At 49.4% G+C, this 24903-nt stretch overlaps 1 protein-coding gene across 6 annotated transcripts in view; it reads left to right on the top strand.

Annotated features, from left to right (window-relative positions):
- Positions 1 to 8099: 8099 nt before the first annotated feature.
- Positions 8100 to 24903, top strand: part of LOC105463843 (SMG9 nonsense mediated mRNA decay factor) — a 46131-nt gene continuing 29327 nt past the window's right edge. For 2 of the 6 annotated variants that reach the window (XM_071087042.1, XM_071087045.1), the window contains exons 1-7: positions 8100 to 8389; positions 12267 to 12422; positions 14981 to 15055; positions 15135 to 15399; positions 15493 to 15668; positions 18691 to 18803; positions 23951 to 24062. In XM_071087042.1, coding sequence (XP_070943143.1) covers positions 12273 to 12422; positions 14981 to 15055; positions 15135 to 15399; positions 15493 to 15668; positions 18691 to 18803; positions 23951 to 24062 — 891 coding nt within the window. In that variant the 5' untranslated portion in view covers positions 8100 to 8389; positions 12267 to 12272. Of the gene's footprint in view, positions 8390 to 9437; positions 11939 to 12266; positions 12423 to 14980; positions 15056 to 15134; positions 15400 to 15492; positions 15669 to 18690; positions 18804 to 23950; positions 24063 to 24903 lie in introns of those variants that run through there. The other 4 variants (XM_011711236.3, XM_011711239.2, XM_071087044.1 and 1 more) reach the window with 4 other exon arrangements.

Genomic DNA, 24903 nt, shown 5'->3' with positions numbered 1-24903 from the left:
CCACGCCCAGCCCAGTTATTTATTACGGTCCATAAAGGAAGCTGTATCATCATCATCAACGCCAGACTGGCAGTCCAAAGGCAGGCTTTAAGCTTTTATGTTGTGTGGAAGAGCTGCTAACATATACAAGCCAGGAGAGTGCTTTGTATAATTTGGAGGGGGTGTCAAATGATAAAACTTTCCTGTCTTTTTCCAGGATGAGCTGGCCCTTCTTCAAGTCAAGTCCAACCCCCTCTCCACTTGTACCCTGTCCACACCTCCTCAAAAAACTCAGCTCCAAAGTCTCCTTGTCTCTTTTCCCTCTATCATTCCCATCTGCACATAAACATGCTATAATTCCTCCCACCTTATAAACATCCCACTGGAACTTTCAGAAGCATTTTAGATTCTCCATTTTCCTTAAAGTTCACTATTCACCAAACCGCAAAATATCTGTCACTCTGTCACCCAGGCTGGAGTGCAGTGGCGTGATCTCGGCTCACTGCAACCTCTGCCTCTCAGCTTCCAGCAATTCTCATGCCCCGGCTTCCTGAGTGTAGCTGGGATAACAGGTGTGCACCTTCACCACGCCCAGCTAACTTTTTGTATTTTTAGTAGAGATGGGGTTTCATTATGTTGGCCAGGATGGTCTCGAACTCCTAGCTTCACGTGCTCTGCCTGCCTCTGCCTCCCAAAGTGCTGGGATTACAGATGTGAGCCACCAAGCCCGGCCATAAAGTTGCTTCTTATACAACAAACTCCTGCTACATAGAATGACATAAAAGACTTTCCCAGACATAAAGAGCTAAAGATGCCAGACACACAGAAGACATGCTGTAAGATTTCATTCGCATGAAGTTCAAAAACAGACACAAAGAATCTCTGTGCCTGTTTTTGAAAGGCATTAGATGGGTGGTTGCTTCTGGAGCGGGGGAATTGACAGGGAAAGAGCACAAGCAAGATGTCTGGGTGCTGGAAATGTTCTCTGATTAGCAGTTACATGGATGCATAAATTTGTAAAAATTCATTGCCCAGTACACTTAAGATCTGTGCCCTTTATATACGTTACCACACTTAAGTTATAGTTCACACACACAAAAAAAAGATAAAGAAAAATGAGTACTTATATGTTTTTCCTTATAGATACTGAGAAGGTTCCGTAACACAGTTAGATGGGGGATCAAAAGCCATGTCTTTTCCATGGTGGACCCCACATCCGCTTCCAGCTGCTGCCCCGTGTCTCTGCTCCTTAGTCCATTATCTTTTCTTTGGAACCCTTTGCTCCCATGGCGCCAGGTCATCCCTTCTCCTGACACTCCTGGCTCCATCTCGGCCCCTCTCCAGGATCCTGGCTCCTACATGAGGGAGGCTCAGGCCTAGTCCCTGCTGTCTTCAACCTCTCAGCCTAGATGATCTCAGCAAATCACAGCTTTAAATATCATCTATACATAGGCAGCTCGAAAATTCAGCATACTTGTATAGTTATTAACAAAATGACAGGTTATCTGTGATTTTCTTAAAACAAAACTCCAGGGGGGTGGCGGGAAGTGTGCTTATATGTGGGAGGGAAAAATAGAAGCCATAAGACAAGAAAAATGCAGATGACTGTCAATATTGGGCGATGGGTACGTGGGAGACTCTTTGTGTGTTTTTAAAATTCTGTAGTGACTGTAATCCCAGCTTTTGGGAGGCTGAGGGGGGTGGATTGCTTGAGCCCAGGAGTTCGAGACCAGCCTAGGCAGCATAGTGAACCCTCGTCTCTAAAAAATTAGCCAGGTATGCTAGAGCATGTGTGGTCCCAGCTGCTTGGGAGGCTGAGGCAGAAGGATTGCTTGAGCTTGGGAGGTGGAGGTTGCAGGGAGCCAAGACTGTGCCACTGCATTCCAGCCTGGGTGACAGAGCAAGACTTTGTCTCAAAATAAATAAATTAATTAAACTAAATTCTGTAATGAAAAGTCAGAAAAAATCTTTATCTCCAAATCCCGTCTTTTTCCTCTAACTCTGACCACTTATTTGATGACCATCGTGCATCTCAAAGTTAAGAATTTCAAAACTTGCTGATTTCCCATCAAAAGTACTCTTCCTCATCCCAGTAAAAAGCCTCAGTCTTAGGCCAGGCGTGGTGGCTCACATCTGTAATCCCAGCACTTTGGGAGGCCAACGTGAGTGGATCACGAGGTCAGGAGATAGAGACCATCCTGGATAACATGGTGAAACCCCAACTCTACTAAAAATACAAAAAAATTAGCCAGGCATGGTGATGGGCGCCTGTAGTCCCAGCTACTCGGGAGGCTGAGGCTGGAGAATGGCGTGAACCTGGGAGGCGGAGCTTGCAGTGAGCCGAGATCACACCACTGCACTCAAGCCTGGGTGACAGAGCCACCTCTCCAAAAAAAAAAAAAAAAATAGCCTCAGTCTTCAGGCAGTTGACCAGGCCCAAAACCTCTAGAACTTTTTTTAATGCTGCAAATAATATGATGTTTTAATATATGTACACATTGTGGAATGGCTAAATCGAGGTAATTTACACATGCATTATTTCACGTACTTTTTTTTTGTGGTGTGAGAACACTTAAAATACATTCTTTTAGTAAGTTTCAAGTATATAACACATTGTTATGAATTAGAGTCACCCTGTTGTACAACATATCTCTGGGATGACTTTTAAGTCATCCCTGATTCATGCTTCCTCTCACACCCCACTTTGAATTCCTTGGCACTACCTTCAAAACATATCCCAGTTCCTGACCCTTCTCAACTCATCTATCAGCACCATCCTCTTCCTGAACCACTATCCTCTCTCACCCAGGCAAGGACACCAGCTCTCTCATCTCCTGCTTCCGCCCCTGCAGGCCATTCTCCTCACAGCAACCAGCACTGTTTGCATTGAACATTTTTGCGCATAGCTAGTAATTATGTGGTTAAAAGAAACAACAATGCTTTTTAAGTCCCCATAGCCCTGACCCACATCTGTCTATAACCCTTATCCCTACAGGCAATCACCTTTAATTTTTGTTGTTCACTGGAGAAGTCTCTGTAAACATTCATTGGAACAAGCCAGTGCTTGTTTGCAGCCGTTCAATGGCTTTGTTACATTTGGAAGTAAATTCCAAATGCTTACCATGGCCTATAAGACTTTATGTAAACTGGTCCTGCCTAGAGCTCCGTCTCTAAACAATCCTGCCCTTCTTTCCCTCCCTTGCTCTGTTTCAGTCACTCTGGCCACCTTGACCATCCTTGGACAGCCAGGCCCACTCCCACCTTGGGGTCTTTATTGGCCATTCTTCAGCATCTTTAGATGGCTCATTTCCTGACCTTCCTTAACTGTACTCAGGCCTCTGATCAAATGTCACCCCCTCAAAGCGGCCTTCCCTGGCCACCTGTTAGTCTCTAAGACTTCTATCACTCTCAATTCCTGTAAGCTGACTTTTTTTTTTGAGACGGAGTCTCGCTCTGTTGCCCAGGCTGGAGTGCAGTGGCGCAATCTTGGCTCACTGCAAGCTCTGCCTCCCAGGTTCATGCCATTCTCCTACCTCAGCTTCCCGAGTAGCTGGGACTACAGGTGCCCGCCACCACGCCCGGCTAATTTTTTGTATTTTTAGTGGAGATGAGTTTTCACCATGTTAGCCAGGATGGTCTCGATCTCCTGAGCTCGTGATCTGCCCACCTTGGCCTCCCAAAGTGCTGGGATTACAGGCGTGAGCCACTATGCCTGGCACCTGACTTTATTTTTAATTGAAAAATAAAAATTGTATACATTTACGGTGTACAACATGTTTTGTATATGTATGCATTGTACAATAGCTAAATCAAGCTAATTAACATATGCATTATTTCACATATTTATCATTTTTGTGGTGAGGACATTGAAAATTTATTCTCTTAGCAATTTTCAAGTATACATTGTTACCAACTATACTTACCATGTTGTGGACTGGACCTCTTGAATTTATTCCTCCTGTCTAACTGAAATTTAATATCCTTTGCAATGTCTTCACAATCCTCACCCCCAATTTCCTTTTCTTCCAAGCATCCTTTATGTGATGTCATCTGCCCCACTAGAATATCTGCTCCCAAAGGGTAAGTGCTCTTCCTATTCACTACAGGATCTCCAGCCTACAGCTGTGCCTGGAAGATGACTAGAGTTCCATAATTCATTCAACATATAACTGAAAGAAATGAACAGAAGTGAGAAAGAGATGAACAGGGCCAGGCGTAGTGGTTCACACCTGTAGTCCCAGCACTTTGGGAAGCTGAGGTAGAAGGATTGCTTGAGCCCAGCCTAGGCAACGTGGTGAAACTCTGTCTCTACGAGAAATACAAAAATTAGCCAGGCATGGTGGCGTACGCCTGTAGTCCCAGCTACTCGGGAGGCTGAGATGGGAGAATTGCTTGAGCCTGGGAAGCTGAGGCTGCAGTGAGCTGTGATCATGCCACTGTACTCCAGCCTGGGTGACAGAGGGAGACCCTGTCTCAAAAACAAAAAATAAAGAGATGAACAGATCATTTGGCAATGGCTCTCAAAATTCCCAATGCACATACCCTTTGACCCAGCAATTCTAGCTGCACTTCAAATGAGATAGTCTACTGACAATACTAACATATACATGCAGTCACGTGTATAAGGATATTAACTGTAGCATAATCTCAGCACTTTGGGAGGCTGAGGCAGGAGGATTGCTTGAGCCAGGAATTTGAGACAGCCCAGGCAACATAGTGAACACCCATCTCTACAAAAAATAAAAAAGTAGCTGGGTGTGGTAGCACATGCCTGTGGTCCCAGCTACTCCGCAGGCTGAGGTGGGAGGATTGCTTAAGTCCAGGAGGTTGAGGCTGCAGTGAGCCACAACTGTATCACAGGACTCCAGCCTGGGCGAGACAGTAAGACCATGTCTGAAAAAGAAAAAATTAGAAAATAAAAACATACACACAAACCCCTGCAGTAAATGTTTGTAAGAGCAGAAGTTTAGCAACAGTCTAAATGCTCATCAATAGAGAAAGTGTTAAAGTATGATATATCTCCAGAACAGCACACCATGCCACTAATACAAAAGGCAGCTCACTGGGTGCCTGACTGTACTGCTGACTCATCACCGGGCTGGCTCCCTGGTGCCAGGGAAAAAGTGTAGGCTTGCTCTAGAGTGAGACAGGCTTGGGTTTGAATCCAGGCCTGCTGCTTCCTGGCTATGGGGACTTTGGTAAGGCCCTTCTCTTTTCCAGGCTCATTTGTCTACATCTGTTTTCTTTTTTTTTTTGAGATGGAGTCTCACTCTGTCACCCAGGCTAGAGTGTGGTGGTGCGATCTCAGCTCACTGCAACCTCCACCTCCCGGGTTCAAGTGATTCTCGTGCCTTAGCCTCCCAAGCAGCTGGCATTACAGGTGCATGCCACCACGCCTGGCTAATTTTTGTATTTTTAGTAGAGATGGAGTTTCGCTATGTTGGCCAGGCTGGTCTTGAACTGCTGACCTCAGGTGATCTGCCTGCATTGGCCTCCCAAAGTGCTGGGATTACAAGCATGAGTCACTGCACAGGTCAATATCTGTTAAACAAATTAGGGGAGAAGATTATAGTGATGTATATAAAGCAGAGAACACACAACCTGGCACACAGTGGGTCCAAGGTCAATGCCAGGCCTCTTCTTTCTCTCTTTTAAGAAAATTCTGGCCGGGCGCGGTGGCTCAAGCCTGTAATCCCAGCACTTTGGGAGGCCGAGATGGGTGGATCACGAGGTCAGGAGATCGAGACCATCCTGGCTAACACGGTGAAACCCCGTCTCCACTAAAAAATACAAAAAACTAGCTGGGCGAGGTGGCGGGCGCCTGTAGTCCCAGCTACGCAGGAGGCTGAGGCAGGAGAATGGCGTGAACCTGGGAGGCGGAGCTTGCAGTGAGCTGAGATCTGGCCATGGCTCTCCAGCCTGGGGGACAGAGCGAGACTCCGCCTCAAAAAAAAAAAAAAAAAAAAGAAAATTCTACCTCTGAGGGTTGTACTGATGTGAAACTGGCAATTGTGGGTGATCTGGGGTTGAGAAATTCAGATATGGCTTGAGCCAAAGAAGTAAAATTGGACACTGATAGACATAATACAGAGATGGCCTGTCATGTGTATCTTTGTCAAACACCCAGAATCTCTCCCCAGAATCCATCAACAGTGGACTCAAGTCAGTCTGGGTGACTGGTATTTCTACCTGTGGCAGCCTGGAGAGGTGGCTCCACCTGGTACTGGTACTGGGACAATGACAGTAGGGATGAGGCCTGGAGGGGAGATGGCTGCTCAGAATCTACAACTATCATCATGGTAGATCACAAAATAAAACACAGTGACAACACACAGTGCTATTAGGCAACAGGCACTGTTCTACGCACTCTCACCCATTTAATGCTGGCGGCAATGCTGTAAGGTTATACCACACCCAATTCACAAACAGGGACGTAGAAGTAGAGAGCATTAAGTCATTTGGTCAAGGTCAGCCGCTATTTATATGAACTCAACACATGCTCTTAACTCCAATGCTTTAATATAACAGCAGCTCCAGAAAGAAACCGGGAACCAGTGCTTTAGAAAAGGAAAATGGGAACCAGAGGCGGAGACTTGCTTTTACTGTATACAGCCAGAGAGGCTTGAATTGTGTATGTACATGTAATACCTGTTCAAATACAATTTTATAAAACATTTTTTAGGCCAGTCACGTTGGCTCACGCCTGTCACCCTAGCACTCTGGGAGGCTGAGGCGGGCAGTCTGGAGTTCGAGACCAGCCTGGCCAACATGGCAAAACCCCGTCTCTACTAAAAATACAAAAAAAGTAGCCAGGCATGGTGGCAGGCGCCTGTAATCCCAGCTACTCGGGAGGCTGAGGCAGGAGAATCGCTTGAATTTCGGGAGGTGGAGGTTGCAGTGATCCGAGATCGTGCCACTGCACTCCAGCCTGGGCGACAGGGCGAGACTCCGTCTCTAAATACACAAATAAAATAAAAATAAAGAAATTCAGCCGGGCGCGGTGGCTCAAGCCTGTAATCCCAGCACTTTGGGAGGCCGAGACGGGCGGATCACGAGGTCAGGAGATCGAGACCATCCTGGCTAACACGGTGAAACCCCGTCTCTACTAAAAAAAATACAAAAAACTAGCCGGGCGAGGTGACGGGCGCCTGTAGTCCCAGCTACTTGGGAGGCTGAGGCAGGAGAATGGCGTAAACCCGGGAGGCGGAGCTTGCAGTGAGCTGAGATCCGGCCACTGTACTCCAGCCCCGGCGACAGAGCAAGACTCCGTCTCAAAAAAAAAAAAAAAAAAAAAAAAAAGAAATTCAAATAAGAAGCTAGAACCTTCCCATTCACCCACTCTGCCCACTGGGGAACGGCTGGCCCTTCCGACTGCGCATGCGCTCCCAGGCCGCGCCCCTCGCCCAATGCTCCTCTTCCGCGCGAGCAAGACTCCGCCCACGGGTGTTTAAATTTTCGAACCTGGAGCGGATTCCCTCCTCCAACGCAGCCTTCGAAGGTTTTAAACATGGTTCTCTCTCGGACTATTCTGCATCTCCCAGGCCTTAAGGATAAAACTGACACAGGAGACCCTTCAGGGTCTGATCTGCCCACTCTGCTGCCTCACCTCCCACCCTGGGGTACCCTGAATCCAAGCGAGTCTGGACCTCTCCCCCGGGGTCTTCACCGCCTTTGCTTAGCTGTCCCCTGGAGTGCCCTCGCCTGTCTGTCCTTCAAGGTCCAACCGGACCCGCGCCCTTTCCTAAGTGATTTGAGGCCCTGGCAGTCTCTCCACAGGCTGGGGTGTCTTCCAGGACGCACGCCAAGTCTGATTCATTCATGTGTTCTTGGCACTGAGCCTAGAACAGTGAAATTCCTCCCTGTCGCCCCACCCCACCACATCCCGCCAACATCACTGAAGAGGCACAACTCGAACCCCAGGTTCCCCTCCCGCTCCTCGGCGTATCCATTTCCCTACTCATCTCCCCACCCTCAAGCTCCAACCGCGCGCACGCGCATTGAGTCAGAGCCGCGGCGTCCTCCCGCCTGCCCCTCCGGAACCCGCATGCGTGCTGAAGTCGACCGCCTCCATCCACGCATGCTCCGCCCGGCGCGCGGGTTCGGTTCTCCAGCGTCCAGCCCTCAGCGCATGCGCAGGACCAGCAGCCTGAGGGACCTGATCTCAGCTTGGCCCCGCATTACCTCCTCCTCCTCCTCTTCCTTCTTCGGGCCAGCTTTCCTTAGGGGCCGCAACCCGGACGCCGAGGCCAGTTTCGGAGTGGGGGTTGCCCACTTTTTCTCTTTCCCACGTTCCTGGCCCCCAGACGCCATTTACAGGCGGGTGGTTGGGGTCAGCCTCCCCGCCCCCACCCGACTCCCGTCACGGGAGAGCCCACACCGCGCCCCGGGAACCAATCAGCAGCCGCCTTAGGTAAGGGAGCCGCGAGTCCGCGCGAGGCTCGTGCACCGGCAGGGGGCGGGGCGCGCCGGCAGGCCCCGCCCTCGCCTTGGCTATTAAAAGGTCGCTGGGATGTCCGCCGGGGGTGCGGCACTGAGTAGGGGTCCGGGGCCGGTCATTTCGTTACTGGGTTGGCAGGAATGGGGGCGGGGGACGGAAATAACGTGTAAATAAGAAACTAATGCTCTGCGAAATCCAAGTAGAGCCTGCAAACTGCCCGTCAAGTACTGGGGAGGCCGCCCCAATAACGCGTGAAGAGAAACTTGAGTTGGGTTCCCTGAGGGAAGCTTTGTAAATCAATGCCTAAATCCGGGGAGGCCCCCCTCTAGAACCCCATAGAGAGTTTAAATCCTAGGGAGTCCTTAGGAAAATGTGCAAATCGACTACAGTTCTGGGGTGGGCAGTGTCCCACGAAGTGGGCTTACATACTCAGGAATCGGGAGAGTCTCCCCAGATATTTGCGAATAGTCACTGAGGTTCTGGGAGATGCCCGAAGGGAGTGTGTGAAGCGATGCCTAAGCACTGAGGAGACACTCACCAAAAATATGTAAATTCGATTGTTAGTTTTCGGGAAGTCACCCTAGAAGTCTATCAGTAGACACTTAAATAGACCGGCTTTCCTAAGTTTGGGGGAAATCCCCCCAAAGGAGCCCGGAAACAGCATTGGAAGTCCCCAGCTTGCATGTGTGGTGGGCCTTTTTTTTTTTTTTTTTTTTTTGAGAGAGTCTCGCTCTGTCGCCCAGGCTGGAGTGCGATGGCACGATCTCGGCTCACTGTAACCTCCACACCTGGCTTAGGTGGGCTCTTAAGTTCCAAGGAACTCCCCACATTCAGATACTGTGGAAGCTCCTGGAATAAAGGGCACAGGGAGGCCAGGCGCTGTGGCTCATGGGGAATCTCATGAGCGGGAGGCGGAGGCTGGCGAATCACTTAAGGCCAGGAGTTCGAGACCAGCCTGGCCAACAGTAGAAACTCCGTCTCTACTGAAAATGCAAAACTTAGCCGGGCCTGGTGGTACGTGCCTGTAATCCCAGCTACTTGGGAGGCTAAGGCAGGAGAATTGCCTGAACCCGGGAGGCAGAGGCTGCAGTGAGCTGAGATCGCGCTGCTGCACTCCAGCCTGGGCAAAAGAGCAAGACTCTGTCTCAAAAAAAAAAAAAGAAAAGAAAAGCACACACATGGTGCGCTTACTTTGCACAGGAAAGGGTATCCTCATAGGCGGGTAAACAGAAACTTCAGGGCTGGGCGGAATCCCAATTGAGACATGAAGACAGGTACTTAAGCACTGGGTAGATTTCGGAATAATGTATAAAGACACTTAATTGCAAGGGAGGGAGGAGTTTCAGATGCTGGGGAGAATCTCCATCCGAGACTGTAAGCAGTTATTTCGGTATTGAATGAGTCATTTTCCCTAAGCATCTGTAAACAGGCCCTTGTCCTCCTCTGTCTAGGAAAGCAGTCTTCAACCTGGCTTGTGGCTGGGGGAGAGGTCATGTAGCACAGTAAGAGAGGAGCTAGACAAGCCACTTGTCTGGCTAGCAAAATTATGACTCTGTCTTGTAAACAGACCCTTCAGTTCTGGAGAGTCTCCGAGGGACCTGTTTATGTTATTATGAGGTTGGGCTGGGGAGGATTCATGGAGGGATTTAACAGATACTTCCAAGCTAAGCAAGGGTCAGCAAACTTTTTTTTTTGAGACAGGGGTCTGCTTTTTCTTTTTCTTTTTTTTTTTTGAGACAGGGTCTTGCTTTGTTTCCCAGGCTAGAGTGCAGTGGTGCAGCACGATCATGGCAGCCTTGACCTCCCAGGCTCTAGCAATCCCACCACCTCAGCTTCCCAGGTAGCTGGGACTACAGGTGCATGCCACCATGCCCAGCTATTTTTTTCTTTTTAAAATGTTTTATAGAGACAGGATTTTGCTATGTTGCCCAAGCTGATCTGGAACTCCTGGGCTCAAGCAGGCCTCCTGTGTCGGCCTCCCAAAGGTGTGAACCACCATACTCGGCCATTCAGTAAAACTTTGTTAAGGCCAGAGAGTAATTATTTTAGGCCCTGCAGACTGTATTGTCTGTCTCAACTACTCAGCTTTGCCATTGCATGAAGAAGGCAGCCATAGACAATTTGTAAATTGACGGATGTGGCCATGTTCCAATAAAACTTTCTACTTACAAAAACAGAAGGCAGACCAGATTTGGCCTCTAGGCCACACTTTGTCAGCCTGACCTCTGAGCTTGAGCAGATAGCCCCATTGAGTTCTACAAACAGTTAAGTAGCAAAGGCCACCCTAGAATGATGTGTGAACAGCTGGAAAACTCTCTAAGGACCTGTAAACAGATACTAAAATGGTGGAGAGTGGGTTGCATAGATAGCCAGACATTAAATAACATGTCAAATAGAATAAACACGGGGGATACCTTGAAATGAAATTCAGTGGGAGGGAAGGCAGACCGTCAGGAACGGAAGACAGACAGACACTGAAATGTAGTGGGGTACCAGGTGAAAACAGGCCCTTGAGTGCTGGAGCCCCACTATGACATGCACTAGTAATGGATCATCAAGAGTAGCTGTTGGACTGAGGATCACATTGCTGGTTTGTAAGCAAATGCCTTGCTGCATTTTGTTAAGGAGAATATCCTATTTTTACGTGAACTTGCCCCTGTGAGTGTATTGATGCTGGAGCATTTTAATAGTCGGGAATAGTTTTGGCTGCAAGTAAGAGATAGGTGTGTATTTGTTTTTCGCTGCCTCTTGAAGTAGGCAATTCAGGGTTAATGTGGAACCCCCAACTTTGTGTCTTGTTTTATTGTACCTTCCATTAAGTTGCCTTATAGCCCAGGATAGCTGCTTGAGCTCCAACCTCCACACCCACATTCCTGTCACTGGGAGGAAGGGGCAAAAGGCATGTGCCGGAGTCTGTGAAGGGAAGTTTCTGGAAGCTGCCAAGCCACGCTTCTAGTGTCATACCATAGCCAGAAAGTACTTACTCACATGGCCACACCTAACTGCAAACAAGGATGAGAAGTTTGTTCTGGATAGCCATCCATGTACCTAGCTCAGAACTGAGGGTTTTACTTTTTTGGAAGAAGTCAGGAGTGCATGTTAGGAGCCAGCTTGCAGTTGCTACCACAGGCCCGAGCTCTGTTGAAAGGATGGGCCTTGGCCGGGCGCGGTGGTTCACACCTGTAATTCCATCGCTTTGGGAGGCTGAGATGTGTGGATTGCCTGAGGTCAGGAGTTCGAGACCAGCCTGGCCAACATGGTGAAACCCCATCTCTACTAAAAATACAAAAAAAATTAGTCGGGTGCGGTGGCAGGCACCTGTAATCCCAGCTACTCAGAAGACTGAGGCAGGAGAATTGCTTGAATCTGTGAGGCGGAGGCTCAGTGAGCTGAGACTACACCATTGCACACCAGCCTGGGCAACAAGAGTGAAACTCCGTCTCAAAAAAAAAAGAAGAAAGGAAGAGCCTTGGTTGAGCACAGTGGCTCACGTCTGTAATCCCAGCACTTTGGGAGGCCAAGGTAGGTGCATCACCTGAGGTCAGGAGTTCGAGACCAGCCTGGCCAACATGGTGAAACCCCATCTCTACTAAAAATACAAAAATTAGCCAGGCATGGTGGTGGGTGCCTGTAATTCCAGCTACTTGGGGAGGCTGAGACAGAAGAATCACTTGAACCCGGGAGGCAGAGGTTGCAGTGAGCCAAGATCAGGCCACTATACTCCGACTTGAGCGACAGAGAGACTCCATCTCCAAAAAAAAGGAAGGAAGGGACTTCGTATAGTCTAGGGTATGCCAAGTAGAGTAGGAAGAGACTCTTTCATCCTGAAATCCCCTCATTCCCTCCGTAGGTGACCATGTCTGAGTCTGGACACAGTCAGCCTGGACTCTATGGGATAGAGCGGCGGCGACGGTGGAAGGAGCCTGGCTCTGGTGGCCCCCAGAATCTCTCTGGGCCTGGTGGTCGGGAGAGGGACTACATTGCACCATGGGAAAGAGAGAGACGGGTGAGTGTCTGGACCCAGGAGCAGCATTCATGTATCTATTTGGTTCCACAAGTGATTATTGAGCACCTGCCATGTGCCAGGCACTAATCCAGATGCCAGGGATATATCTGTAAAGAAAACCTACCGCCCTCATGGATAAAGAGGGTGGAGAGTGATAAAGGAGACTGTTTTAGATAACATGGTCAGAAAAGGTCTCTCTGAAGAGGTGACTTTTTAGCAGAGGCTTTAAGGACATGAGGGAATAAGCCATGCCAACATCTGAGATGAAGAGCATTCTAGACAGAACAGCAAGCGCAAAGGCCCTGAGGTGGCCCATATCTGGCATGTTCAAGGAGTAGCCAGAGGAGGTCAGGATGGCTGCAATGGGTGAGGAAGGAGGGAGAGAGGAGATGAAGTCAGTTAATTGGGGCCAGATCAGGTAGGACCTAGTAGGCCTTGGAAAGAACTTTATATTTCACTGAGTGAAATTGGCATTGGAGAGTTTGAGCTGAGAGGTTTCATAGCTCGTTTTAAAGAGTCATGTCATAATAACAACAACTGTTTCTGTTTCTTTTTACTGAGCAGCCTATACTGTGCTTGCACTGTGCAAAGTCCTTTACATCCTTTGGGTCTTCCTGAACCCTTACAGCTACCCCATGAAGTAGATTCTATAATAGATCTGATTTTCACTAATGAGGAAAATGAGCCCCAGAGGTGAAGGGACTTTTCCATAATGAGAGTCAATAAACTTTGGGTCCAGGACTCAGATCCAGGTCCAGCTTAGTCTCACATATGGCATCACTCTGCGTGCTGTAGAGAGCGCCCTGGGCTGGGAATCAGGAGGGATCGGCTTGTGCCCAGACCCTGCCTCACTCCCCTCCTGTACTTAGGTGACTCACTGCCCGAACCTGCCCCCTGAGCTTTTTTCTCTAGGGCCCTGTCCACCTCAGACATGTCTGGTAGGGTGGAAGTAGGTAACAATTGAGGCCAGCTTCTGAACTATAAAACTGTACAAACATGAAGAATAGTTTATTCACAGTGAGCTGGGCTCTTACTTGCTCCTTCTCTTGGGCCACAGCGTAAATGAGAACGCGTCGTCTCTCTTCCTTCCACATAATGCCCTCCTGGGGAATGTTATCCCGCCACACCTTCAGGTTTAACCCCTGAACAAGCAACTCCTAAATTTCATCTTTGTCTCTAAATATGCTACTGAGCCCTGGCAGCCTCCTGTCACACCCATGGGCTTCTCATCCTCTGTGTCCCCTGCTGACCTCAGCATCTTTCTGCCATTTTTCCTCTTCCCATTTTTTTCTCCCATATCAGTGACAGCCCATTGGGCCTCATCCTGAATGCCTCCCTCGCCTCTCCCCTGCTTCGTCTGTGCTAGTCAGGCACCAGTGCTTTACACTCCGCCACCTGGGTATATCTGTGTGTCTTCTCTCCACCCTCACAGTGCTCATTCCAGGTACAGAGTGAATATCTGAAGTGCTCCAAAATTCAAAACGTTTTGAGCACCAACATGACATTTAAGGGAAATGTTTATTGGAGCCTTGCAGCAGATGGATTTGGGGTGCTCAACCAGTAAATATGCAAATATTCCAAAATTCAAAAAATCCCAAATCCAGAGCACTTCTGGTCCCAGGCATCTCAGATAAAGGATACTCAGCCTATATAATCTCCCCCTTCCTAGCCTCCTGGAAGTCCACAGCCTCTCCTCCTGTAGTTTTTCCCTTGAAACGTCTTTTCGAAGCACTTTCACATCGTCTTTTTGTTTGTTCTTCACCGTAAGCCAGTGAAGTGAGCAGGATTTAAGTAAGTGTCCTCAGTCTGTTGGTGAAGAAACAGAAGCAGTGAGGGGTCAAGACTGTCCTGAGGTTCCTCAAGGAACCAGAGAAAGAACGGGACTGAGACTCAGATTTCTCCCCTCTTCAGCAGACTGAGGGCGAGTCGGGGAGGCACAAAGAGGTCAAGGCGTGGGATCAGCCTGCCAGCTTTGCTAGAGCAGGAGCGGGGCTGAGGGCAGAGGTGATCAGGATAGCAAGTGCCACCAGCAGCTCTCACATATGAGCACCTGCCATGTGTCAGGTGCCACGCTAGGCGCTTGAGGAGTTCTGTCTCCTTTCATCCTCATCATAATCCTGTGAGGAAGGAATTCCCGTACCCACTCACAGATGGGAAAATGAGGCATAAGTGAAGGTGGTGAGGCTGGCTCCTTATTCAAGTTCACACAGCCAACACGAGGCGGGACCAGGTTTGCACCCAGACCTGTCTAGCTCCTAGTTCTTTCCCACCCGGGCTTGTTGCCTTGCAGAGGCAGCTGAGCAGAATGCTTGAGGATTTGGTTCTGCAGCCAGGCTGCCTGGGCTTTGTGACTTTGGGCAATCTGCTTAACCTTTCTGGGCTTCATTTTCTTCATCTGTAAAGTGGGGGTAATAATAGTATCTATCTCACAGGGCTGTTGGTAGGATCAAGGTAGTTAATGTATTTCAGCATTTAGAATAGTTCATGGCACATAAAGATCTGAAATGTCCAGGAGAGCCAGTGAGCCATTCCTGAGTAACTGCCCTCCCTCCCCACAGGATGCCAGCGAAGAGACCAGCACTTCCGTCATGCAGAAAACCCCCATCATCCTCTCAAAACCTCCAGCAGAGCGGGTGAGCAGAGAAGGAGGGAGGAGGGGAGCCATTAAGGAATGGATTGCCCCCATTGACGGAAACTTCTTTACCTCTGTAGTCAAAGCAGCCACCACCTCCAACAGCCCCTGCTGCCCCGCCTGCTCCAGCCCCTCTGGAGAAGCCCATCGTCCTCATGAAGCCACGGGAGGAGGGGAAGGGGCCTGTGGCCGTGACAGGTGCCTCTACCCCTGAGGGCACCGCCCCACCACCCCCCGCAGCCCCTGCGCCACCCAAGGGGGAAAAGGAGGGGCAGAGACCCACACAGCCTGTGTACCAGATCCAGAACCGGGGCATGGGGACTGCCGCCCCAGCAGCCATGGACCGTGAGTTGGGGCCGGGCAGGACTGGGTTGGGAACTGGCATCTCCTCACAGACCCTCACTGCATTCTCTATCTCCTGCTTTCTCCAATCTCCAGCTGTCGTGGGCCAGGCCAAACTGCTGCCCCCAGAGCGCATGAAGCACAGCATCAAGTTGGTGGATGACCAGATGAATTGGTGTGATAGTGCCATTGAGGTACCGACGGGCCCCTCCTTGCCTGAGCTTCCACACGTCCTGCATCCTCTGATCCTCCACCCCTTCCTCCACCTCTTGGTAGGCAACACCAGACTGGAGAGCTTTCAGGCAACTTACAGCAGTGCGACGGGGTGGAATCAGAACATTCTCACCTCACCAGAGCTGAATTTCAGCTAGCTCAGCTGTGCTTGCTAGTTGGTAAAATACCGAACTGCTTTGGTACTGATTGGTAAAGAGGTACTGACCCTACCACCCCAGGACCCCTGGGATCTCCTGTGCCATCCACAGCAGGGGAGTCTCTTCGACCCTGCCCCAGTACCCTTCTTAATAGGTTGAAACCCTTGCTGTGGCTCATGCCTGTAATCCCAGCACTTTGGGAGGCCAAGGTGGGAGAATCGCCTGAGCCTAGGAGATCAAGACCAGCCCGGGCAACATAGGAATACTCCATTTCTACCAAAAATATAAAAATTAGCCAGGCATGGTGGCAGGCATCCAGGCCACTCAGGAGGCTGAGGTAAGAGGATCACTTGAGTCTAGGAGGTCAAGGCTGCAATGAGCTGTGATCATGAAATTGCACTTCAACCTTGACAACAAGGGTGAGACCCTGTGTCAAAAAAAAAAAAAAGAACAAGAAACCCACGCTGTCTCAGTGTTAACCGTTTTGAATGTCACTCCCCCGAAGTGCCCCCCCATCCATCCCAGCACCCCCTGCTCAAGTTCAGATCTCACATTCCTAGATCATCATACATACCTCCAGTCTCCCAGACTTTGTATCCCCTCTTCTGCTTTTTCTCCCCTAGACCTGTCACACACCTGCTCAGATTCTCCCAGAGGTGTCACTTCTCCTACCCAGCAGCCTGGACTTATTAGCTCAAGTCCATTTATTGCCTTGCCCCTGCCACTTCTATGTCCACTCTCACATTGGAATTAACTGGGGAGCTTTCAAAAAACAAAACAAAGAGCCAAGCCCTACCCTTCAGCGCTATTAAGGAAAACTTTCTGCAGTGATGAAGATCATATATATTTGAACTATCCGTCTGGTATGGTAGCCACTATCCCCAGATGTGGCTTTAGAGCACTTGAAATGTGGCTAGTACAACCAAATAATTTTTAATGTTGTTTAATCTTATTTAAACAGCCATGTATGATCAGTGCCTACTGATTGAACAGGGCATCCCTAGATATTCAGCTTTAATGTGTTAAAGCACATTAAATTCTGATTGGGCCCAGGGTTTGCTTTATTTATTTAGGAGACAGTCTCGCTCTGTTGCCTAGGCAGGAGTGCAGTGGCACCATCTCGGCTTACTGCAACCTCCACCTCCCAGGTTCAAGCAGTTCTCCAGCTTCAGCCTCCCAGATAGCTGGGACCACAAGTGTGCAACACCACATACAGATAGTTGTATTTTTTTTTTGTTTTTTTGAGACGGAACTTCACTCTTGTTGCCCAGGCTGCAGTGCAGTGGCGCGATCTCAGCTCACCGCAACCTCTGCCTCCCGGGTTCAAGCAATTCTCCTGCCTCAGCCTCCTGAGTAGCTGGGATTACAGGCATGTACCACCACACCCAACTAATTTTGTATTTTTAGTAGAGATGGGGTTTCTCCATATTGGTCAGGCTGGTCTCAAACTCACAGCCTCAGGTGATCTGCCTGCCTTGGCCTCCCAAAGTGCTGGGATTACAGGTGTGAGCCACTGCACCCAGCCAGTTTTTGTATTTTTGGTAGAGACGGGGTTTCACCATGTTGGCCAGGCTGGTCTTGAACTCCTGGCCTCAAGCGATCCTCCCGCCTTGGCCTCCCAAAGTGCTGGGATTACAGGTGTGAGCCACTGCACCCAGCCAGTTTTTGTATTTTTGGTAGAGACGGGGTTTCACCATGTTGGCCAGGCTGGTCTTGAACTCCTGGCCTCAAGCGATCCTCCCGCCTTGGCCTCCCAAAGTGCTGGGATTACAGGTGTGAGCCACTGCACCCAGCCAGTTTTTGTATTTTTGGTAGAGACGGGGTTTCACCATGTTGGCCAGGCTGGTCTTGAACTCCTGGCCTCAAGCAATCCTCCTGCCTTGGCCTCCTAAAGTGCTGGGATTATAGGCATGGGCCACCACACCTGGCCTGTAGGATTCGCTTTTGAAAAACAAAAAAATTTTAAGGTAATTCTAATGAGCAGCAGCCACAGTTCAGGACGTAGCTTTTTCCTTAAGTAGTGTCTTGTACACCCCCTGGTGGTGAAAGTCAGCAGAACTGGTGGCCCAGGGTTGGTCTCAGTAATTTCCAGAGGGGCTCTTAAATCCCACAGACAACAGCATATGAATGTAAAACAAAACAAAAAAAACACACAGACGAGAGCCTGGGTGGCTCCTTTTTGCACACCACTCCCTTTTATTTATTTATTTATTTTTTTTGAGACGGAGTCTCGCTCTGTCGCCCAGGCTGGAGTGCAGTGGCGCGATCTCGGCTCACTGCAAGCTCCGCCTCCCGGGTTCACGCCATTCTCCTGCCTCAGCCTCCCGAGTAGCTGGGACTACAGGCGCCCACAACCGCGCCCGGCTAATTTTTTGTATTTTTAGTAGAGACGGGGTTTCACCGTGGTCTCGATCTCCTGACCTTGTGATCCGCCCGCCTCGGCCTCCCAAAGTGCTGGGATTACAGGCGTGAGCCACCGTGCCTGGCCAACCACTCCCTTTTATGTGCTTTCCCAGGTTTCCCAGGAATCTGTGCCAGTAGCCCTCAGTCGCCGAGTCCTATCTTCTCCAACCTGCCCTTCTGTTCCTGTGACTCACTTTCACTTCTCCAAGATCAGATTTCCCTTTTTCCCGCTGTGTCCAGCCACGCTGACTTCCTTTTAGCTTCTTGACCGTGCTAGGCTCTTTTCCACTTCAGAGTTCTCACAGACACTGTTCTTTGTGTCTAGAACATTTGACATAATCCTACCATGACACGGAACAGAGGCCCTATGCCTAGTTGAAGGGGTTGCAACAATAGGCATTTCTCTTCCTATATGATAAGGCAGATGGGGGAGCCACAAGGGTCTCTGGAGTCCCCCCTCTGATTCCAGCTCCAGCAACTGACAGACTTGTCAGAGTCTTATTTCTGTATTTTCCCACAGTACCTGTTGGATCAGACTGATGTGTTGGTGGTTGGTGTCCTGGGGCTCCAGGGGACAGGCAAGTCCATGGTGATGTCGTTGTTGTCAGCCAACACTCCAGAGGAGGACCAGAGGTGAGGGGCTATCAGGTAGGGTGCAGGAGGGAGGTGGGCACCCACCGGGGGTTGGGGCAAGGTAGGCTCTGGTGTTGTAAGTGGTGTTACCAAAGGACTTTGGAATGTTGCTTTTCTTCCCTAGGCCTCAGTGTCTTCATGAGATGAGGATGATAATGGGCTGGACTAAATCTGTGTAGCTCCAAGGCATCCAATCCTTTTCCTCCCTCCCGCCCTCCCTCCCTTCTTGCCTGGCCCCAGGAAATGGTACAGGCCGTAGACAGGAAGTGGGATGATGTAGTTGTTAAGGTTTTGGATTTGGGCCCACCTCAGGCTCAGCCCTGCTCCATAACTGGTTGACCTTGGGCAGGTGACTTCATTTCCAGTATCCCCTGTCCAGGTAGATTTTTGGAGGATAAAGTAAGATCAAGAAGGCAAAAGTTAATGAATACCTGGCACAGAGCAAGTACTCACAGGATGGTAGCTGATACGATCTGAGAAATAGGGTGGGGAAAGAGATCTGGAGACAGAGAGTGGTTTCTGTATCAGCCTCAGTCCTACTGTGTCACCTTGGCAAAATGGCTCTGCTTCTCTAGGCTGGGGAGGATCAGACATGAGGATTCTCTGGCCTGAACAACATTCTTGAGTGAGGATGGAATGTGATTATGAAGATAAAGCATAAGGGCACAGGAGCAGGTTTTGGGGAGGGGAGAGCTTAAGAAACAGGTCCCAAAACTGGGGGCAGAGAAGGAAAGGGAAAAAGGTAGGAATTTGGGAATGGGGGGGATAAACATCTCATTAAGGAAGAATCAAAATGGGGAATGAGAATGGATGGTAGCCACTGGGGTGGTAAAGAACACAGACACATTGAAGTTACCTAAAAATACAGGGATCTGTTTTTTGTAAAGCAGGCGATACTACCCTGGCCTCCATGGATGAGCGGTGAGTCCATTAACCCCTTAACAGGATATGCAGAATTTCATTTATTTATTTTTGAGACAGGGTCCTGTTCTTTCACCCAGGCTCAAGTGCAATGGCATGATCATAGCTCACTGCATCCTCTACCTCCCAGGCTCAAGTGATCTTCCCACTTCAGCCTCCCAAGTAGCTGGGACTACAGAGGCATGCCCCCACACCAGCTAGTTTTTAACTTTTTTGGTAGAGATGGCATCTTCCTGTGTTGCCCAGACTGGTCTCAAACTCTTGGACTCAAGCAATCCTCTCGCTTTGTCCTCTCAAAGTGCTGGGATTACAGGTGTGAGCCACCACCCCTAGCCATATGCAGAATTTTACACACATTTGCAGTCAGGCTTTTCTTCTAGTGAAAAGGTCCCTAGTTTGCACCAGATCTCAGAGTGGGCTGATGGAGGTCTAGAAAAGGTGAAGACCACTGTTGTGCAAATACACATCCCATAGAGCTGGAGCTGTGAGGTTCCTCTGCCTCTCTCCTTGCTGTTCTCTGCTCACTCATGACTCAGTTTGGCTCCACTCTGGAACAGCTCCAGATCTTAGATAACATTCTTTCCATTTCAGCTTTTCACCCCAACTAGCAGATTTTCCCCATGGCTCTCAGTTCAGATTCCTGAGGTAGAGAGAATCCTGTCGCCCGGCTTGTCTTTTTGAGCCACGTCAGCCTGTGGTGTGGTAGACTTTAGTATCAACTCTTTTCATCAGGTCTAGGTTTGGCCTCCTACTTCTCTCTCTCTTTTTTTTTTTTTTTTTTTTTGGAGACAGTCTCGCTCTGTCGCCCAGGGTGGAGCGCAGTGGCACAATTTCGTCTTAACACAATCTCCATCTCCTGGGTTCAACTGATTCATGTGCCTCAGCCTCCTGAGTAGCTGCGACTACCATGCCCGGCTAATTTTTATGTTCTTAGTAGAGATGGGGTTTTGCCATGTTTACCAGGCTGGTCTCGAACTCCTGACAGGTGATCTGCCCACCTCGGCCTCCCAAAGTGTTGGGATTACAGGTGTGAGCGACCGCGCCTGGCCTTCCTCCTAATTCTTTTTCTAATTCATGTGTTTCTTCCCTCCTTCACTCCCACCTCCTTAGTCCAAGCCATTAATATCTTACATGGAGGATGCCAAGAGTTTTCTATCTGGTCTTCGTGATTTAATTCAGTTTGACAAGTACTGTATTAATTGCTTACTATGTGCCAGGCACTGTTCTAGGTGCTGGGGATACAACGGTATACAAAACTGGAAAAAATCTGCCCTCATGGGGCTTATGTTTTAATAGGGGAGATAGTAAACAAAATAAACACACTATTTGGCACATTAGAATATAACAAAATGGGAAAGGGTTATAGGGAGGTGATGTTGGGCCTAGGTTACAGGTTTTAAAAATTATTACTATTCTTTAAGAGATGAGGGTCTTGCTCTGTCACCCAGGCTGGAGTGTAGTGGCGTGATCATGGCTTCACTGCAGCCTTCAACACCTGGGCCCAAGCCATCCTCCCACCTTGACCATATGAGTAGCTGGGACCACAGGTATGCACCACCATGCCCAACTAATTTTTTAATTTTTTGTAGAGACAGGATCTCACTGTGTTGCCCAGACTGGGCTCACGTTATCCTTTCACCTCAGCCTTCTGAGTAGCTGGGACTACATTTGTGTACCACCATGCCTGGCTAATTTATTTATTTTTTATCTTTGAGACAAGTGTTGCTCTGTCACCCAGGCTGGAGTGCAGTGGCTCAGTCTTGGCTCACTGAAACCTCCATCTCCCAGGTTCAAGCAGTTCTGCCTCAGCCTCCCGAGTAACTGGGATTACAGGTGTGCACTACTGCATCCAGCTAATTTTTGTGTTTTTAATAGAGACAGAGTTTCACCATGTTGGCCAGGCTGGTCTTGAACTCCTGACCTCAAGTGATCCTCCCGCCTTGGCCTCCCAAAGCCCTGGGATTACAGACGTGAGCCACCACGCCGTTAATAATTTTTAAAATTTTTTTGTAGAGATGAGGTCTTGCTGTGTTTCCCAGACTAGTTTATAGTTTTAAATAGGATGGTGAGGGAAGGCCTTCCTAAGGGGAACGTTTGAGAAAAAGCATGCTTGGAGGAACATTCCAATGAGAGGGACTGGCACAGTCAATGCCTCTGAGTGGGAGCTTGCCCAGAGTATGTGCAGAAGAGCATGGCAGCCTTGGAAGGGGAGGGGTAGGAGATAAGGCCAGAGAGGCAGAGGGAGGCACCGTGGCACTGGGCCTTGTAAGCCTATCTCCACTTTTTCCACCCTCCGGTCCTCGCCACATAGCAGCAAGGGGGACCTTTCAAACCACAATCGGATCCTGTCACTGCTCTACTTAGATCTCTCCAGCACCTTCTCTAGGCTCATAGGCCAAAGCCATACCACGCCCCACAAGGGTCTGTAGCCTCTTGTTCCCTCCCCTCCCACATACACCATCTTTCTGCTCTTGCCATGCTGGTCTTTGAGTCCTGGTACAACAAACCACCTACCTTCTGCATCCATCCCCCACCCAACGCCAATTAACTCCTTCTTTCTCAGCCTCAGCATTGTCATTTCCCTCTCCAGGGCAGCCCTTCCTGGCTCCAGCAACTAAATGATCTGCACTTGGAGCACTGCACGCCTCTTCTTTCTAACACCCACAGTTACTGATTTCTGGTAATTTGTAAAGTAGACCAGAAGCTCCACAGAAGCCAACTTAGTCTTTTTTGTTCACTGCTATATTCTGGTATCTGGCAAATAAGAGGTTTTCCGTATACTGTTTGTAAAGTGGAAGGATGCCTGCTCTGTGTCAGACAACAGATTATATATCTTGGGGGGAGATAGAAATTACCCTTTGAGAGGTAGGTACTATTACCCTGATTTTACAGATTTCAAAAGATAAAATCACTTTGCCCAAGTGACAGAGTCACCAAGTTGAACTTAGTGGTTTAGGGCAAGGCCCAGCTCTGCCTCTGCCTTCTGTTTTTTTTGTTTTTTTTGAGACGGAGTCTCGCTCTGTCGCCCAGGCTGGAGTGCACTGGCCGGATCTCAGCTCACTACAAGCTCCGCCTCCCAGGTTCACACCATTCTCCTGCCTCAGCCTCCCGAGAAGCTGGGACTACAGGCGCCTGCCACCTCGCCCGGCTAGTTTTTTGTATTTTTTAGTAGAGACGGGGTTTCATCGTGTTAGCCAGGATGGTCTCGATCTCCTGACCTCGTGATCCACCCGTCTCGGCCTCCCAAAGTGCTGGGATTACAGGCTTGAGCCACCGCGCCCGGCCTTTTTTTTTTTTTTTTTTTTTTTGAGACAGAGTCTTGCTCTGTCGCCTAGGCTGGAGTGCAATGGCGCGATCTCAGCTCACTGCAAGCTCCACCTCCCGGGTTCACGCCGTTCTTCTGCCTCAGCCTCCCGAGTAGCTGGGACTACAGGCACCCGCCACCTCGCCCGGCTAGTTTTTTGTATTTTAATAGAGACAGGGTTTCACCATGTTAGCCAGGATGGTCTCGATCTCCTGACCTCGTGATCCACCCGCCTTGGCCTCCCAAAGTGTTGGGATTACAGGCGTGAGCCACCGCACCTGGCCCCAGCTCTTCCTTCTTTGCCCTCATATTCCCAGCACCCAGCACACGTAGAAGTGAGGGAGACTCACCTGACAGGGGAAGATGCTGGGAACAAGACCAAAACTCCCTCACTGTGGGAGTGGAGGGCACTCAGTGCTCTCTCTCCAGTGCCTGGGATCTAGCAGGTTTATTTGGTAATTAACAGCTAAAAGTATGTATCACTATATATCAGGCACCATTCTAAGGGCTTTACATATACCGACCTCACAGTAATACACAGAGTTTTGATCATGTAGTTATTCCCATTTACAGATGAGGAAACGGACAGAAAAAGGTTAAGGAGTGTATCTAAAGCCACACAGCCAGGACAAGGGAGAGCTGGGATCTGAATCCTGGCAGACTGGCAGAGTCTCTGCCCTTCAACACCTCAGTGTACTGGCTTCATCAGTTGAACTAATGGATCTCATTATGGGTGAGAGTGAAGTGTGCTTCAAAACGTGCACTGCCCCTGCCTCCCACGCCCTGACATGGCCGCAGATGGGAAGCTTAGGGAACAGGCCGGGTACCTCGCTCACATGCTCAGCTCACAGGGTCACACTTCGGATGCCTCTAAGGCTGAGCACCAGAGCGCTCACGCACCCCTGCCTGCTCCTCTCCACAGGGCTTATGTTTTCCGGGCCCAGAGCGCTGAAATGAAGGAACGAGGGGGCAACCAGACCAGTGGCATCGACTTCTTTATTACCCAAGAACGGATTGTTTTCCTGGACACCCAGGTGCCAGCCCCGCCTGCCTTTGCCCCACCCTGCCACATCCTGCATTGAGCCTCTTCCTGGAATGCGATTAAGCCAGAACCCTGCGTGGATTCCGTGTGCTTCCAGTCAAGCCATGGACATGCTGGGTGCCCTGGGGCAAGTTGTGTCTTTTCTTGGCCCTTAGTCTGTTGTCAGTTTTGCCCCCATCTCATTCGCCTTCTACACAGTAGCATAAAGGATTTTCTAGTATAGTGCTGAAAAGTGTGGGCTCTGGAGAATATATGTTCTGGTCCTGCCTGTTAATTCTTACCAGCTGGGTGACTTTAAGTTTTAAACTCCTTTAAACCACAGCTCTTTATAAGTAGGGGTGATAACTGTACTCAGCCTCTTAGGAGTTTCAAGGATTCAGTGGAACAGTCCAGGCAAAGGGCTTGGCCAGGACCTGGCACAAGATTAGTGCTCAGGCTCGTCACTGTCGTTAGAACTGACTGGTCATGCGTTTACCTGGCGGTTTTCCTCGGCTTCTCCTCTGTTCTCAGGCAAAGTCCAGATTCCTTAAGCTGGCATTCGGAAGGTATGGCGTGACTCCCTCAGACTGCCTATCCTCGCCTCTGGAGGAGCCCCCAAACCCCAAGCACGCACACACTGATCTCTCTCTTCTCTGGACTTTGCATATCCTGTTTTTACCTGAAACTACCAACGAATTGTGTGACCTTGTCAAGCTATTTATTTTCATTCCTCAGTTCTCTTAAGTGGGAAAAACAATATTGCCTACGTCATAGGAGGTTTGTGAGGTTTCAGTGCATTGATGCAAGTAAAGTCCCAATGACAGCACCCAAGAGGAGTTAGGTGCTAAACACTC

The sequence above is a fragment of the Macaca nemestrina genome, chromosome 20 (assembly GCF_043159975.1).
Source record: "Macaca nemestrina isolate mMacNem1 chromosome 20, mMacNem.hap1, whole genome shotgun sequence".
NCBI classification, from domain to species: domain Eukaryota; kingdom Metazoa; phylum Chordata; class Mammalia; order Primates; family Cercopithecidae; genus Macaca; species Macaca nemestrina.
The sequence above is the reverse complement of the archived record's forward strand: the minus strand, read 5'-3'. Positions and strand labels throughout refer to the sequence as shown.